Genomic DNA, 17,567 nt, shown 5'->3' with positions numbered 1-17,567 from the left:
AGGAGATAAAGTGAGAAAGAAAAGCATAAGAGTTAGAACCTTCCCTTTCTATTACAGTCAGATTTTCTCTCACACTGTTGTGTCTATAAGTGCGTGCACATCCAGATGAGTCATGTATAAACAGGAACAGCAACAAATTCTTCCGAGGCTTGTGGACTCCAAACTCATTTATACACGAGTCACACGGGAGATGCGTTCCCTGTTGTTTTTAGAGCTACTCGCAGCTCATGCTGAAAAAACAGGCAACTGCTCACATTGTGGCCTTAATTTGGCAGCTGAATCTGCAGATTTCACTGCAAACTACAAGATTGCAGTTGTGGATATACTGTTTGGAATGAGCTTACAGAGCTTGTAAAATGCATGAATGTCAAGTAGTGAAATCTGCATTGCTTTACTTCACCAGACAGTTAAAAAACTACTTTAACTTCAATTTATTGCTTACTATTTTGTTTGTGAGCAATTTTCTCTGAACAATTTTTGCTTTTTTTCTTTGTAGCAACCAAGCTACACTTAAATCAAACCAAATGTGTGTGTGTGTGTGGTGGGTTCACCAATAAAATGCATGACCTATAAATTATGGTTAGAACCAAAACGATTTACTGGAGAAAAGAAAATGAATCTAGCTGGCAGAGTTGCAGAGATGAAGACAGGAGCAGAGAAAATCATCAGGAAAAGTGCTCACACAAGAGCGGATCAAGCGGGAGAGGCTTTACTGAAAAAGCAAACTCAAAATGGCACGTTGGATGTGTTCAAATGAGCACAACTGTTTAACAGTGTGAAATAACAGTGTGGGATAAAACTCACTTTGAAAGAGCTTTGGAAACAGTTTACAGCTCATCACAAAGAAGAGAGGGCATACAGTGCCAGCAATAATGGAGAAGTACTACATCTCTGCCCAGTGCTGGTTTCAAACTTACAAAATTTAATTTATATTTAGAAGGCATGACGTATTCATGGCTGCTTTGATGAAACAATTAGTTTTTGAATTTTGATAATGTTAAACGCATGTTCCTTTAGATCAGGGGTCAACAACCTTTTCCCACTAAATAAACTTTGCTCAGAGCTGTAAAATGTATACTTGAAACTTGAAATAAAAATAACACAACTTAGTGTTATATAAATACTACATATAAAAAGTGTAGCTTGTAACATTATCTGTAATAAACTGGAAACAACTATTGGTATATTTTTGTTAAAATAAAGAAAAACACCCAACTCTTATATAAAAAAAACATTTTCTTGTATAAATCCCCTTTAATAAAATTGAAATAGTGAACTATGCAGGCTTTTGTGAGTCTTTTCTATATTTGTGAAAAATTTAAATGCTTGTAAATCACCCTCTTTAAAAAATGAAGCATATAGTTTGAAGATAAGACTTAGGTAATTAAATGCTGGACATTTAATTGCGATTTGATAAATTTCCTCTCATAAAAGGCAGGAACCTTCTAACTCTTGGTGGCATCACAATGACTTGCTATATATTTATATAGTTTTATAGACATTTTGGTGATAGATTTTAATATTATTCATTTCTATGATAATTTTGGTTGAAGCTCCAGAGAGGGACCAAAGAGCTGCATGTGACCCCAAATGCACAGGATGCAGCCTCATGTTTTAGTATTATCAGTCTACTTTTTTAGCTTTCAAAAATTACTTATTTTTTTCTCAGAAATTCAGAGAATAGTCTGTATTCTCCCATATAAAATGAGAAGATGTTAGCTTTAATTTTAGCATTTTTTGAACTAAAAATTTATATTAAAAAAAAGTGCTGCAATCAGGCAACAGGCTGGCTTTACATTATCTGAGATCCCACTGTAATCTAATTAAAGTATTATTATATTCATTTACAACAATTTAATTAATACAGTTTCATTACTTCCTGCCTTTTTCCAATCCCTTGACAGATAAAAAGTTTTTACGATAGCTAATTCAAATGTTTTCTGTTTTGTTGGGAACGCTATTAACAGAACAAAACCAGAACCTAAAATAAGAATTGTCTCCGCATTCATTACATGAGAGTCAGAGGACAGAGACAGAGAGTGTAATAACTGCTCAACAACTCTAAATGACAGCAGTGTTTTTCCCTTTAAGGATGAGTGCTGCATGAAAGCCAGACAGACTGTGTTCTTTGCTTACAAAAGCCCCACGGCGAGTCCCAGTTTAGAGAAAGAAAGACTCTGATGCAATGCCATCCAATTTGGGAAAACATGTGACAAAAACTCGCCGTCAGTAGATGCGATAAAGCTCACAAGTAACTTTGGCTCCTGAACACGGGCAATTTTTGAATTAATTTGTGTTGCACAACATTGACAAAGAAGGGCGATGGTTGGCAGAGGATGTGTGTGTGTGTTTCTGCACGAGTTTAGTGGGTTAAAACAGACACATGATGTTTAGCTGCTATAGTTCTGGCATCCTGACCAGCCCTGCCACCCTCAACACCAACTCATAATAGAAGCCTATCCATTTTGAGGACAAGTTATGGAATGTCTAAACATCCGAGAAAATATCTTGGGGTTTTGAATAAACACTTTTTATATGTACCAAAATTTTGCACAGTAGCAGCTATTATTGAAGCAGACATTGGTTTTGATTTTTCCTCACCAGTATTTCATACTATTTCATAGGCTATTCAAAAGCTTCATTAATGTAGTAATTAGACTAAGTCAATACAGGGCTGGGAAGTAACTAGTTAGCTCTATTAGTGTAGTAACCTAAGTGTAGCTACAAACATGGTAAATAGACTTCCAGTCGGATACCTCTTCTCTGTCCTTCGTTTTCTGTTCATGTCTGTTCTGTCTGGTGCTGCTTGATTGATAATTTATCTTCAAATTTTTGTTTCACAAATGGATTTTTTAAACTTAAATTCTCCACTGTTGGACACAGTGGGTTATGCTTCACCTCATCCCTGCGTTAAATAAGACCAATTGAGGTCTTTCTTTTAGTAGTGGAAGCATCAGTAAGCTAAAACCAGCAGAATGTATTCATGGGGAAGATGAGACTCTATTGGTGCTGCCTGCAGTTCCAATCACTCATATGATAAATCTGCTGACGAATGCAGGCATTGACTGCAAAAAAGCAAAAACTGTAAATGAATCACCAAAAACTAGAGTCAAAATAGTTGAAAAACACACAAAACTAAAGACACAGCAAGCTACACAGCAACAAGTAATTAACATTATTTATTAGAAGGAACTACTTTTTGAGGCAAATTATTTTTTTAAAAAGGATGTTGTCCGTCCTGCCCTTATAAACCAGCCTGGTTTCCTGGTTTTGTCTAACAAGAAGAGGTGAGCATGGGCATTTTATTTGTGTTGAAACAGAAAAATAACAAAGTGAGGAGGAGACAGGGTTCAAGTCAGACTGCAGCTGATCAGACCGATGGAGGAGATGCGACAATAGTTCCCATTCAGAGCAGCAAGAAACAACTACAGAGGCCAAATATTGTCATCAGGGAACATTAGCCAAGAGCTGAAGCACTGCCAAGAGGCAGGCAGAGATCAAATCTGGCTTTGATGGCCAACAGTAACCCTCTGCTTCCACCACACGCCCACTTTTGTGTGTCTTGGGTACTGTACAAACATTTCTGTATGAATACATTTATTTCCTAAATGTAGTATACATAATATCTGAATTTCTTTGTTTGAATGGAATCATGCTCTATCATGAAGATTTTTATCTTTTCACTACTGCATGCTGACATATTTTCCTTTTTAAGACATACAAATAACGTTTCTTTTAAAAAAAGAATATTAAACAGTTTAAATTATAGGTTAACTTGGAAGGTAAGGGACTGAAGTTAAAATTGCTCTTATCCTTCCAATTTCTGTTTATGCTATTCTATTACACCAGATTACATTGTCATCTCAGAGAACCCAACATACTAAGGTCAAGACTTAAAAAAATATCTATATTTATAGTGGTGGAAACAGGAGGGAATGTTGTTGTTTACCTTTCTCATCTCAGTCAGTAATGTTGGAAACAGACCAGCTGGCTAAAAAGAGTCGACCCTCAGCTCTCTGTTTAGCTGAGTGCATGAATAATACTTAACCTCTGAATGTCACCATATGGAATATCTCAGACACACACACACACACACACAGAACACAACATATTGTCTGTTGGAAAAAGTACTGGACCCACTGGTGGATGTGAAAGTAACCCATTAGAGACCAAGTTATTAAGTTATTTTGAGTCAGAATTGAATTGTGTCTTTGTTTTTAGATTTATTAAATCATTTTTATCACCCGTCGCCAAAGGGGATGATGTTTTTTCTCATGTCTGTGTGTACATTTGTCTGGACCGTTATCAAAATATCTACTCAATCAGTCCACGGATTTTAATGAAACTTTCAGAAAGTAATCACTGGTTGGGCATCTGTGGGCCACCACAGCTAATCAGTCTTAGCCTACACAAAAATGGCTGTACTTCAAGGGCCAATGATCCTGCAAGATTTTGTAATATTGCATTAATGTCATTTACTAGGTTTGACCAAATCAGCTATATTGCCATCCTTTCTCAGCAAAAAATAATCTTAGTTTAAAACTTTGGCACAAAAGGCAGCGGGTGATATGCATTCCTTGAAGGAATGCTAGGCCTTTAATTTTATTCAGATTTGATACAAAAACTCCCAAATACAACATATTTACATTGTAAAGTCAATTTAAACACAAGCTGTTCATAAAGAAAATTGTTGGCTTCGTGTTAGAAATGGGATGTCAAACATTAGGTATTTAAATTCAGAAACAGGGATATAATAATGTAAATACACACACACACACAGTGGCTTAAATCCCACGGAGAAAGAGAAAGCGAAAGTGAGAGTCAGGCAGTGCAGTTAAACTGTCGCGTCATGTTTTACCAGACCCCATTTCTCAAACTCATCCCTCACAGGGCTTCAACGCACAGATGATTACTATACTATTACTGCTGCTGCTCCAGTTGTCTGGCAGGAATACATGACTTGCCCTGGCTGTGGCTGCCCCCCTTCCTCCCTCTTTCCCTCAGCCCCCTTCCAGTCGTTCCAGACTGGAATGCCTATATTTAGAGTGCTCCTTTCCGCTGTTATGGCTGTTGAATCATTAGCCTCGTTTAACCCTTCTTTACCTCCAACGAATTGCCTGGCTGAGGGCATGCCCCTCAGGGGTAGCACCCCCTCACCTTTGAGTCCTGACTACGCTGCCCCACATTCCCCTATAAAATGTCGAAAAGGAGAAAAAGGCAATGGGAGCCCTTCAGATGAAGCGCAAAACACAAAGTGATATTAATAACAACGTGCAGATATTTTGAAGAAATCTTTCAGGCTTTAGCATCCCTCATCCTATTCTGTTTGACAGACTCGACATTTTAGCATTTTCAAAGACTTAACAGCAAATCCTTTTTAGGAAACATTCAACAGACATTTGGAAGATCTATGTGTCTTCTTTTTACATTTACTTTTGAGCATATGTTGTATTTTATGATGCATGTTTCCCAGAGTATTAGCGGAGCATTTTGAATCTGGCTGTTTTGTAATCTCATTAGATTTCACTCTCACTACAGGCAAGGATGTAATAAAGCTTCTTGCTGCTCTAGGTTACAAACACTTGAGTTGCAACGAGGGCACAAGTGGAGATTCAGAATGATCAAAGCTTCATACTATATGATCATGGTGCATATACAGTATATTAGTGAAATACTGAGGCCTAAACTGTAATCTGTAACTAATCTAAAGCACAATTTTAATTATAGAAGAAGAACGCAGGCACCAGCGTGAATCAATTAAATACTCCTTATATCACCTTGTTTTTCATTAGATAATTCTCTGGTGAGATAATATTTTTCAGACATATTTTGCAGGCATCTGCAACAGTGAGGCAGTTTATGACAGAGTGAAAATAAACAAAGAGAAAATATGTCCAAAAATAAACAAACTGGAAACACTTAATTCGAAATCCACAAATTGGTCCACCCTGAACATTTTAGAAGAGAAACAACTCTATAACAAAGTGGACGTAATTTGACACAATCTACCCCCCTCTTCCCCAAATTAAAGAGTTCATCACCAGCAGGAAAACTGCTCTGAGCCATCACACATCTGCTGAAGGGAGATTTACTTCTTCCTATTTACATCTTGGCACCTAGATGATCCTCGTCTTCCCATCATCATAGCAGAGAGCACTGATAAACAACATTGGCCTGCCAAATTTCTTCGGCTTGTTGATTACTGTTGGGTCTGTCTTGATTTAGGACGAGTGGGACTAATCCGAGATGATGTGATCTGTCTGTCAGTCATGGCTCCAGTTAGTCAGACAAGACTGATAGAAGGGGCACATGAGCCAAACACATCCTACCTAATATACACACTATGCATCCTAATTTATGGAAAGAGTAGAATTTTAAAGTATGGGATCGATATACATAGTTCCCAGTTTGAATTGTAACTAAACGCAATAATTGTTAAGTTTCTAAGACATCTGGCTGTTTTTGCAGTTTCTTCAAGTTCAAAGAAGCCTCACTGAAATACAGTAATGCTTACAGTATGCTGTTAATACAATATTTCAAACTTGCTCCATGAATTTGCATGAAAATATAATCCTCCCAAGCTTTCTGTGCTGATTTAGACAACACAAACACAGTGATGCTGTGGAGAGGCTTATATTTCTTTTTGTTTGGTTCATGGTCATGATACTATGTCTGACTCTGTGTGTGTGTGTGTGTGTGTGTGTGTGTGTGTGTGTGTGTGTTCATACCAGTGTGGATTTGCCGATGAGCCTCCAGAGATTCCTCTGTCTGGAACTGGGCGCCACACTGGTCACAAACTATGGCCTTCTCACCAGCTGCATAAAAAGAAACAAGTGGATTGTTATGAAACATCCTCAGTCATTGAATCACATTTCAAACAGCAAAATCAGGAAAAAAAAAAGTACATCAATATATTTTCGAAACAGGCTTATTGACATTATTTTCCATCTTTTGACTTTTAGGATTAAATCAACCATATATAACAGGGAATCTGCATTTTAAAATCCACAGATGATCTGTTTGATGTGAATATTACTTATTTAAAAAGGACATATTTAGATTTGAAGACTTAAAGGCAGCTAAAGGACAAGTGAATATTTAACACTGCTAACTAATCAATCAATAACAACATAAATTCATGTCAGACAAATGTCAAGTGGCACAAGCTAAGTAATAGCAGAAGCAATAATCTCTGGCAGCTTTTGATGGACTTGCGACCTGTCCAGAATATACCCTGCCTCTCGCACAATGACTGCTGGGGATAGACACCAGCTCCCCCGTGACTCAGAGAGGAAAAGCTGGTAAAGAAAGCAGATGAATCGTCTCAGGCTGTGAGAATGTTTTATTCCTTAACAGTAATTTGTATTCTTGACAAATACTTTATTTTCACATGACTTTTTCATCGCTAAATAAACACCAACATAACTTTCATTGTTACTCATATTTAAGCACCTCCATCCAGCCTGAGTTTTCTGACTTGCATCAGGTCTAGTTAGTTATCTATAATAGAGTCAGAAACCTGAAGGGCATTATATCAGGATAAAATTCAATTATTTGATCTTCTGTATTTAAGAATAATGTTGATATTTGCAAATTTTTGATGGATGATTTAATGTACTTTGCAATTCAGCCTACAGAGCAGTTCGATCTATAATTTGATGAGTCAATCTTTCCGCCCTCAGACTGGTCAGACTCAACTCTAAATTTAATGAATATGCAAATGGTGACAGAGGGTGTCAACTTCATGCTTTATGTGGGCAGATTCTCTGACCAGAATATTAACAGCAGCGACAAAGTTTATTATTTGTCATAGTTTACAGGATTTGGCAAAATGTACCATTTTCCTCAGCATAAATTTGGGTTTTGGTTGAAAGGCAGACACTGCAAACTGGTCAGCTCCATTGGTCTCATTGGACACCAACCTCTCTATTTTGCAAACATGTTTTTAAATAAATCACTTTCATGCAATAAATTCCCCAAAAAGCTTTAGATTAATCTACATTTCTAGGTATTAAGACACTTGTATAAAAGTTGCAAGTTGTGCAAACAGCAAAATTTATTTTATGAAGAGTTCAAGTAAATAATTTAAAAATGTTATGTGATTATAGACAGTAGACCAAACAAAAATGACATTAGTTTATAATACATGCATATCTTTATTGTTAACTCACTGCAGGATCTTAAAGATAGGAAGTTATGGGTGTGCACAGCTCCTCTTTTGTTGCATCATATTTCACTTCTGTTTATGCAACTATGCAGCCCTTGAGCTACAGGCTAAATTGCCATGTTGGTTCACACTTTATGAATGTATACAGCCCTATTCAACAATAAAAAAGGGAAACAGGAGGTTGGGCTTATACACACACACAGGGTGCTATTGAAGGGCACATCAAATCAGAGGCAGGCAAATGACTTTTTATGGCTTGGCAACAAGCTCTGTACATGCCAAACACATCACACATCAAACACACACACAAACAATTTTAACATCTGGATATTGTGCGTGCAAAACAGGCGTGTGTGTGTGTGTGTGTGTGTGGGCGTGTGCGTCTGTTTCCACTGCAAGCACAGAGAGCTTTCTCCTCACTAGACCTTGGTTTGTTCTTGGCACGGCCTCCTGGGTTACGACACCTCCAGAGAGAGAAAGACAGCACATTGAAAACAGGAAGCCAATTCTTAGATGACAGAAAAAAAGAAGAAAAAAGTAAGGGAGAGATGGTTTGTGAGGTTTTGCAACTGCAGTGACATTAGGGAACGGCCTGTACTGTAATAAGCCCTACCAAAAGCAGAAATGACACAGACCGTACATGACAGAGTGTGCCAGCCAGTGGAGCGCTTACGCAACAAGTTATGCAAAAGACAGCACTCTGCACAAGTGATCGTGACTGGATCATAAGCCACTGTAATGCAAGCTTTAAAGCTTGCACATCCCGGATTAGTCTGCAATATCACAACATGCATTTCAATTCAGCAACTTCAGACTAAACACTGAGCTGTTGAGGAAATGGTTTTAATTGGCTGCATATTCAAGAGGTATCCTTGGCAGTGTGAGCGTATGGCAAGCTGGTGTCAAATGCACAGATGAGCATATGGCCAAATTAGCTGGCAAAAGCAGCCACTTAACCTTTGGAGAAAAAGACATGTAGTGAAGATGTAGACTAGAATCCCTGAACACTCCCCACATGGTGCCTGATTTGCATTAATCACATCATGCCTCTATTGCTTCTGATGTCTGATTCATCATTGTTGTATGGGTATTTTTCCCCCCTTTTTTCCCTATGCTACAGCTGCTCAGTAAACTTCACTGGACTCTTTCCATCTATTGATCTGAGCTCATCGATTGCCCTTGCTGTAACCATCTGGGACAATTTTATGACCACACAATTGCAATTCTGGTTCTATCACGCTCATCTGATGGATAACATCAGTATTTAAAGTACATATACATTCATGCTTTACATTTTATCTGCTTTCATGATCAAAACCAAGGTATCCATGAGGATCTTTCTGGTTTTCTGTTTAACTGTCTCTGCATATTCATGAAAAAGAACATTCTTAAAGATATTCATTGCAATGTCATTAAGATCGGTCACAAAACAAATCATAAAATAAGAAACCAAATCTGCACATTTTCCATAGAAAAAGCCATTTGAGACCGAGAAGTCCGACAACTATGATGTATTTGTACGTATTAACGCTCATACTTGTTGAGTAAAGTATGCAGATAAGTTTTTAAAAAATTCTTAGAAAAACGTGGAAATGTTAAACTTATTTTTACTTAAATCTTTTTGCGATTCTACACTTGTACAATCCCACCATATTTGTTTAGCGATACAGGAAAAAGTCAGTGTATTGTAGGTCAGTCGTGTGGCTCAAGCCTCACATGGTTTTCTGCAGATTCAGCAGAGTGCTTTTTATATACTGAGTGCGTACCCCCATTTCAGAATTGCATATCTATATACTTAAAAACAACTACTGCAGCAAACTCTTTCAAACTGCACCATTTGATGTCATTCAGAATAACCTTTTATATTTTGTGTTTTAGTTTGCAATGAGTATCGGATTTAAACAAAAAGTAAACCAGCTACCTGGAAGATTTGTTTAAATACTTTGTCAAATACACAATATTTATGTTTTAAAGTAAATTTGATCTCCTTTCACCTTGCAGTCGATATAAAAAAAAAATAAGTCAGTCAGCTCAGTACTTGCATGGTTAGTCAGTAATAACTGTGACTTACAGACAGTGGTGGAACACCATAACCAGTCTATTGGGAGGCCAAAGGCGTGTGCTAAATGGGCCAGGGATAGGATTTTAGTGCAGGGCACGCCCCTGCTTGTGGCACAAGCACATAAATTGTCAAAAAGTGCCTGCATGGTGCCTTGCTTCAAGGAGAAAGGAGCTGCGTGAGGTCACTGAGGGGCAAAGGGGGAGGAAATGTGGGAGCGCAAGAATTCACGGTGCACACCGCCAGGCAGCCACCCAGCCAGATGCCCGTCACTCTGGTTAGTCAGCTAAGTGCTAACAGGGGGCCCTCTGCCTGGTAACAGCCTCCATCAGCCATTTTCAGTGCCAAATTAAAGGGATAAATCTTGAGGCCCCTTTGATCACAGGACAGTTAACTTGTTAGTTTGGAAAGACAGGGCAACTGGGGTAATGGAGAGTCATGCTGTTAGTCTTGTTATGTGTGACCTAAATGATATACACGCTAACCAAAATCAACAGGAGTCTGAGCTTAAATTTCAAATTTTCCCAACTAAATGGAAAGCCTCACCAAGAATTATCTAAATGAATGGAGACTCAAAAGTTAATAAGCTGTGAATTTAAAGTCCCAACAAAATTCTAAACAATAAAAGGTAATAAAAAACAGAATCCACAAAAAAGTAGAAATACCCAGTTTAGTTTGCTCATAGGAAAGACTGAGTCACTGCCACAGATTTAGCCCTTAGCTGACATAAGATAAAAATTACCCAGCCAATGTTGAGTTAGCGTGTGCATCGGGAGGAAGGGATGATGTGGTGATCAGGTGCCACATGCAACTGAAGCCGCTTCCCTTTTCGCTTCCCTATCTGAAATATTGCACAACTGCTGTTGCAGCAGTTGTAGCGCAGTTATTTCATAAGGAGCTGTAAACGAGAACAGGCTCCCTGCCAATCAAGCAAACTTCCTACAAAGTCCAGCAGCAAAGACTCACATAACCATATAAAAAACCAAGCTTGATTTGTTTTTATAGGCTGTGCTTCCCCTTGATAAAGGACTCTTTCCTTCGTATTGTGCTATATTGTTAACATCTGAGGGGGGCTGACCTCTCAGTGTGCTGTATTGCTTTTTTATTGTTAAATTGACTACTGTTTCTGTAAATGTTATTTTAACTCCTGCAAGTGCAAGCTGTAAAAGTCTGTTAGCTGAAGGCAAGTTCATACTGAGTTCCAACTAGTAGTCAAGAATTATTATATTGATTATATATATATATATATATATATATATATATATATATATATATATGTGTAGGTGTGTAAAAAAAAGACCACTGATATTTTTGGTTTGCCACTGAAGACTAATGTGGACAAATAATTTTAATGGAACTTATCATATAATCATTGAATGTACATCTACAGCTGAATAATCATTAGAGTCAATCCAATACAAGATGGTCACCACAGCTAATCCACATACTTTTCTGTCAGCACTCTTTTGTCATTCATACTTTGGTTATGCGTATAATTCTGTTTGTTACTTTGCTGTTAGCACTTTTCACAAACAACATGTAATTACAGTCAGCTTTGTTTCCCTCCAGGTGCTCTAACCATTTGTATGGCATTATTCAAGAACGTTTCACTTAAAGGTAACTGCTGTGGGCTTCTCTCCCCTCAACAGCGGCAGCGTTTCACCACGAGGACGTGATGAGGGTTGTGGATTAGCCCACAGAGCAGGCCTCACAGGGAGGTGATGGTGCATTCCCTTGCCTGTAGTTTCCCCTGACATACTAAGTGCTCATTCTCCAATTTCCCTAAATAACGGTGTGATGGTACTATTCGTTATTGCACTCATTCTGGTCCGAGCTGCAAACCGGTGTGAGGAGATGATACAAAGACTAAGACCAGAAAAAGAGTAAGTGCAATGCCCATGTGGGTATTTGTGGGCGTGATGAATGTGCAAATGCAAGAACACACACCATCATCGCACTCGCATCATCCACTTCAGGGATGTGATCTCATAATGCCGCCATTCAGAAGCTTTCTCATTCACAATAAAATGTCAGAGGCATAGAGAGGCCTTGTTTGTTTTGAGGATAGGGGTGGGGGTGGGGGTCACTATCCACAATCCTGCTCTTCTGCACCTCCAGTTAGAAACTAAATATTTTTGTCACTGTATGCAAACGATCAAGAAGACACATTCCGGTCGCCTCAGTCCCCTGTAGTCTATAGGTGGAACGTTCAGTGTATGCACAGTGTTTGCAACAGATGCCCCCCACCCCCCTGGGAATTACAGTCTAAACAGAATCTTTCATCAAAGACAAATGCAGAATTAAACATCAGAGTTACAGAGACTGTCTTTGTTCATAGCGACACAAAAAGTAGGTCACCGTGTTGACATGAGAATTAAACATTTCTTCTCGCATCAGAGATTAAGGGAAATGTGTTTCTTCTTTTAACAACCGTGGTCACTTTGTCATTTCGTGCAACACATGAGAATATTTACCAAACCAAAATGTGTTTGTGCATACACAGCAGACATTCAAAATTAAAATGACGGAAAACAGAACTGAAATGCATTTTTTTACAGCAAATTCATGCAAAAATTTTCTGTTTCTTGCAAAGATTAGAAAACCAGATCTTCAGCAGATCCTATGTGCTCATCTACATTAGAAGCCATGGCATTATTTAGCACTGTTACTCTAGAAAACACATCTAACAGCTTCCATAAAGAAGAAAGGCTTCACAAAAGAGGGAGAGAATAGGCCAGCGACTGTGTGCAAAAATGATACATTAAGTTCTGGGAAATCTATTAGGAAAAAAATATGGTAAACAAACTGCTCTGGTGTGAATAAAACAGAAGCTCTTTACTGACTAAACAGTATTATTAGGGGGATTTCATCGTCCTTATGTTGATGACAATCTTCCCTGAGCAAAACCAACTAAACACAGGCTTTGGAAACAAACTAACAAAAAAAAGCAAAATCAAAAAAGCAAACTTAAACACTGGAAACACCGGTGTGTTTTTTTCTGTTTGTTTGTTCTGATGAATCAATAGTTGGTATGACAAGAGAAAATAGAAATATGTATGTAAATAAAAATCTTGTCAGCACTTAACAGCAAATGGACATTTTCTTAGTATGTGATTGGCTGGCAATGTAACTTTTTAATTAGAAAAATTGCATTTTCTTCAAAAAGAAAAGGTGTTTGCTCAGTGATGAATGGCTTTGCTGAAGAAGCTGAAACTAAGAGAAGCAGAACACTAGCTAAAAGAAACAAATGCCATCTAAAACCCAAAAGTATCAAAAGTGTATATATATTTATATATTTGTATGAAGATGGGATTTCCATCTGGCTTTTACAACTTGCCCTGAGAGAAACTTATTTTATCATTAAATTCCTGTTAGGTCACAGTGACCTAAATAAATTTATTTTACAGCTCCAAGAATAATTTCAACACTAAAAGACCACTAAGAAGCCATCAGGGGGTTTAGATTCTAATATGCTGGGGGATTTTTCTGCACAGAAATGAGCAAATAAGGGTTAGCTTGACATAACATAGTTTCAGACCTGATTTTTCTCCAACTTAAATCCCAAAGTGGCCTTAGTTCTTGGAGGGCAGGACGTTTACTGGGTGTGCACATATTTCTGCTGGAAGGGGCTGAATGATCTGTCCTCGGGAGTCAGGGGGGTTAAATGGGAAATTAAAAAGGCTAATTACAGTGCATCTGTCGATGGTTGACCAATATCACACTCAGTGGTTTTTAACAGTCTAAACAGGGCAGAGGAGAGAGCAGCAGATTAGGAAGACAGAATGTGAGTGTGTGTGAACGTGTCGGTGTGTGTGAGAGATGGATGGAGGGAGCCAGACAAACGCAGTCACCAACAAAAACATAGCCTGGCTGTTCACTGAGCCTACATAAATGGCTTACGTAAGAAAGTACTCTCAGTACCAAAAAACAGCAAAATCCATAAACACACAGACATGCACACACACCCACACACACACACAAACAACACATCCCCCCTCTTATTCCCCTTGTATACACACACATCAGCTTTTAATCATTTATTCCCACAGCCATAAAAACAAAAATATTTAAACCGTATTCACTAGATCTGTAACTTTAGTTTTTAATCACAAACTAAGAACAAGACAATGCCAAAAATAACATATCAAAAAATTGTTCTTAAACACAGCCATTTTCACATAGCACACAAATTTGTGGGAACACACACACAAACACAGTATGCTGTCAGAACAATGAGTACAGACACCACACGCTCTGTCTTATTTCCCTCTGCCCTCCCGCACTCTACCTTCAGCATTCTAACAAGCTCTGCTGTACAGTTTTATTTACACCAGCCTCTTATCAGCGGTACAGCAGCACAGAGGCTGCCAATTGGAGAGGACAGGGCCCGGTACTGCCTGTACCCTGTAGTGGAGTAGGTGTAACGCTGCCATGCTCCCAGCATGTTTTTATCAAGTCTGGGGCCCGCGCCAGGCTGCCTCTCAAAAGAATAAAAACATACTCACACACAGGCGATAGGTGAGTTTAAAATAAGGCGCCGCAAACACATCATTACACAGGTTTTGTCGCACTTTCAGGGATTTACATTAAAAAGGAGGTAAAGACGAGTAAATCCTTCGACAACCATGTCATTATGGTGGTACATAATTTAACATATACATTTTTAGCTGAGATAAATCTTATTATTTCCTGGATTGTGACAAAATAGCAGCACACAAAAAGAGAAAGATTTAACCATCAAATCAGTGTCATGCATCATTTTAACACTTTAGATGTTTAAAGTGTTTTTCAACAGTGGTCACACAAATTAAAATGTATGTAAATTTGGACACTACATCTGTGTTGTAAATGGTTATATTTTTAAGATTATCTTTAAGAAAAAACACCATATTTGGGCAGGAGGATGGAGCCTGAGAAAAATATTTGAAACCTGATTTGACAAAAAGACAAAAAAACAGCATTAAAGCCGATATATTTATTATGGCTTAAATGCAGCTAATGATACAACAATGAATTGCAGGAAAAATATATCTATATATAAATTTCCCAGTCATAAACATACAAGCTATAGCTCCCAATGGAAACATGCCAAAAAAATCCATAAAAAAATAAAACAAACAGTTAAAACAGAGAAAAACAGGAAAATGAGAGAAAAAAAGAAAGAAAATACTACTAATAATAGTGGTGATGAGGAAGATAAAGTGTAGAAAGAACAAGTAGATAAATTTAAGTTAAAGGGATAGTTTGTAACATTTTATCTGCTCACTTTGAGGGACATGGTAGCATGCATTTATTTAAAGTAGAACAAAAAAGAGCCCTGCATTATATGGCAGATTAATGCATTTTACATATCAAATAAAGGAAACCCAGATAACTACATTTTGCATGGCTCTACTGGAAATAATATTTTTGCATTATAATTATTATCATTATTGTTATTATTATTACAGACCAGACAAAATGCACTTGAATATATGACCCAATGGACATTTCCCTTTTTTAAATGCAAAATTGTTTAAAATAATGATGGTACACCTAAATCCTAAATTTGCTCTTTCTTAGTGAAGTAGTCCTGATTCTTCTTGTAGGACTGAATATTTCTTGATGTCGAGTACTCTCAGATTTATATTTTCACCAGTTTCCTCAGCCATCAATGGCCAATACAACTCCTAATATAACTATATAAGTTACAAAATTTATTTTCTCAGTTCAGGTGATCTGTGCAGCTTACAGCAGGGACCGTTTTTGGAAAACATAACTTTAAATCTTGGCCATTTATACCTGAGGAAGGGTACAACAGAAGCTATAGTAATCACTCTTGATGGAGACTGAATCAAGTAAAAGGCAATGAAATGATTACAAATAAGTAACAAAACATAACTTGCTAACTGTTTTATGAAAACAACCCATCATACCGTAGTGGAAACGGTAACAAAACGTGGCCTTGAATTCTTTCTCCATCAAACAATTGTGAGTAGGAAACAGGAGCCAATGAGTAATGCCATCATATACTGTATATAACCAAAGACTGAAATGCTCATTGTGAAAACCTAATGTAGTTAGAAGAAAATTAACACAGAAACAAAGTTTTGACAGCAAAGTCAGTTGTGAGATATGCTTGGAAAATAAAAACAGCTTGAAGTCATTTAGCTTAGGTCAGGGACAAAGCGATTCAGTAGCTATCTACAGAAATAACTCATATTATGTATGTATATGATAAAACATAATGCAGATAAGAGACACAAAGTAGATTATATTGTAAGAACTATGAAACATGCACTGGCTTTAAAAAATATCAGTGACTCACACAGGCAGAAATGATTTTATGGTGTGAGCAAACACAACGATATAGATAAGAGCAGATAATCTTGCTCCTCCATGGGAGGTGGGCGGGGGGGTAGGGAGGTGGACAAGCCATCAAACGCACTGAAACATCTCTGCTCCCAATGATATTGTTATCGATGGAAAAAGAAAAAGAAATCAAAGGGAAGCGAGTGAGCATGAGGAAGAGGGAGCGAGGAGGAGGAGAAAGCAAAAAAAAAGGAGGAAGCAGATGAAGACAGAGAATATTCAGGTCGCATTTGACAGCTTTACGGTCTGTTGCGCTGAATGGGATGTCTGGGGACGTGGCAAAGCAGACAAATATTGACTTGCAGAGCGTTCGTGTGCACACACATACACACGCGCAGTCTGGAGGAAAAATACACAACACACTTCTACATGAAGCTTCTAAATTCAGCCCCCTTCAAAATGGATGAGCTCACATTGCAACATCATTCACCCTTGTTTTTTTTGTTGCTCAGCTCAACCTCTTAATCCATTTTGCCTGCAAACCAATTTGTTTGTCCAGTAGGTCACTGACAGCTTCCTGCCCTCACTGTTCCCACTTCTCTTCTACTGTTTATTTCTCCACCTTTCTGTGCTGTACTGTCTCTGAATGACTGAGCCATTTCCAGAGTTTCTGCCCTCCGGGAGATCGAGGGCATCTCAGTCCACGCACTCATTCCTTTTGCTCCTTCTTTTCCTGCAGTCGCTTCCTCACTTTTTCCTTTACGCTTCGCTTTAAAGTCTCTTAACATGTGTGTGTTATGTTCACTGACACAAATGAAAATAATAAAAAACTTATAAAATGATTGTTTCTAATTGAAAAAGATCTTTTAAAATTGGGATTTCTACTTCTAGCTATAAACAGCAACATAAATATCAAGATCTTACTACATGTTTTATTTGACTTGATTTAGATCTGACTCTTTTTTAACTTAACTTAGTCTGATTTAATGACAATTCACTTGTGTATCAGAAATTGCGAGTTTTTTTTTTTAGTTGAGCTATAACTGTGAC

At 37.8% G+C, this 17,567-nt stretch overlaps 1 protein-coding gene across 4 annotated transcripts in view; it reads right to left on the bottom strand.

Annotated features, from left to right (window-relative positions):
* Positions 1-17,567, bottom strand: part of zbtb16a (zinc finger and BTB domain containing 16a) — a 147,306-nt gene that overhangs the window by 50,646 nt on the left and 79,093 nt on the right. For 2 of the 4 annotated variants that reach the window (XM_025006737.2, XM_025006738.2), the window contains 2 exons: positions 8,593-8,631; positions 6,729-6,815 (listed from right to left, as the gene is read on the bottom strand). In XM_025006737.2, coding sequence (XP_024862505.1) covers positions 6,729-6,815; positions 8,593-8,631 — 126 coding nt within the window. The remainder of the gene's footprint in view (positions 1-6,728; positions 6,816-8,592; positions 8,632-17,567) is intronic. The other 2 variants (XM_017419917.3, XM_017419918.3) reach the window with 1 other exon arrangement.

This window comes from Kryptolebias marmoratus, linkage group LG13, assembly GCF_001649575.2.
Source record: "Kryptolebias marmoratus isolate JLee-2015 linkage group LG13, ASM164957v2, whole genome shotgun sequence".
NCBI classification, from domain to species: domain Eukaryota; kingdom Metazoa; phylum Chordata; class Actinopteri; order Cyprinodontiformes; family Rivulidae; genus Kryptolebias; species Kryptolebias marmoratus.
Note: the sequence above shows the minus strand (reverse complement) of the source record. Positions and strands in the feature narration are given on the sequence as shown.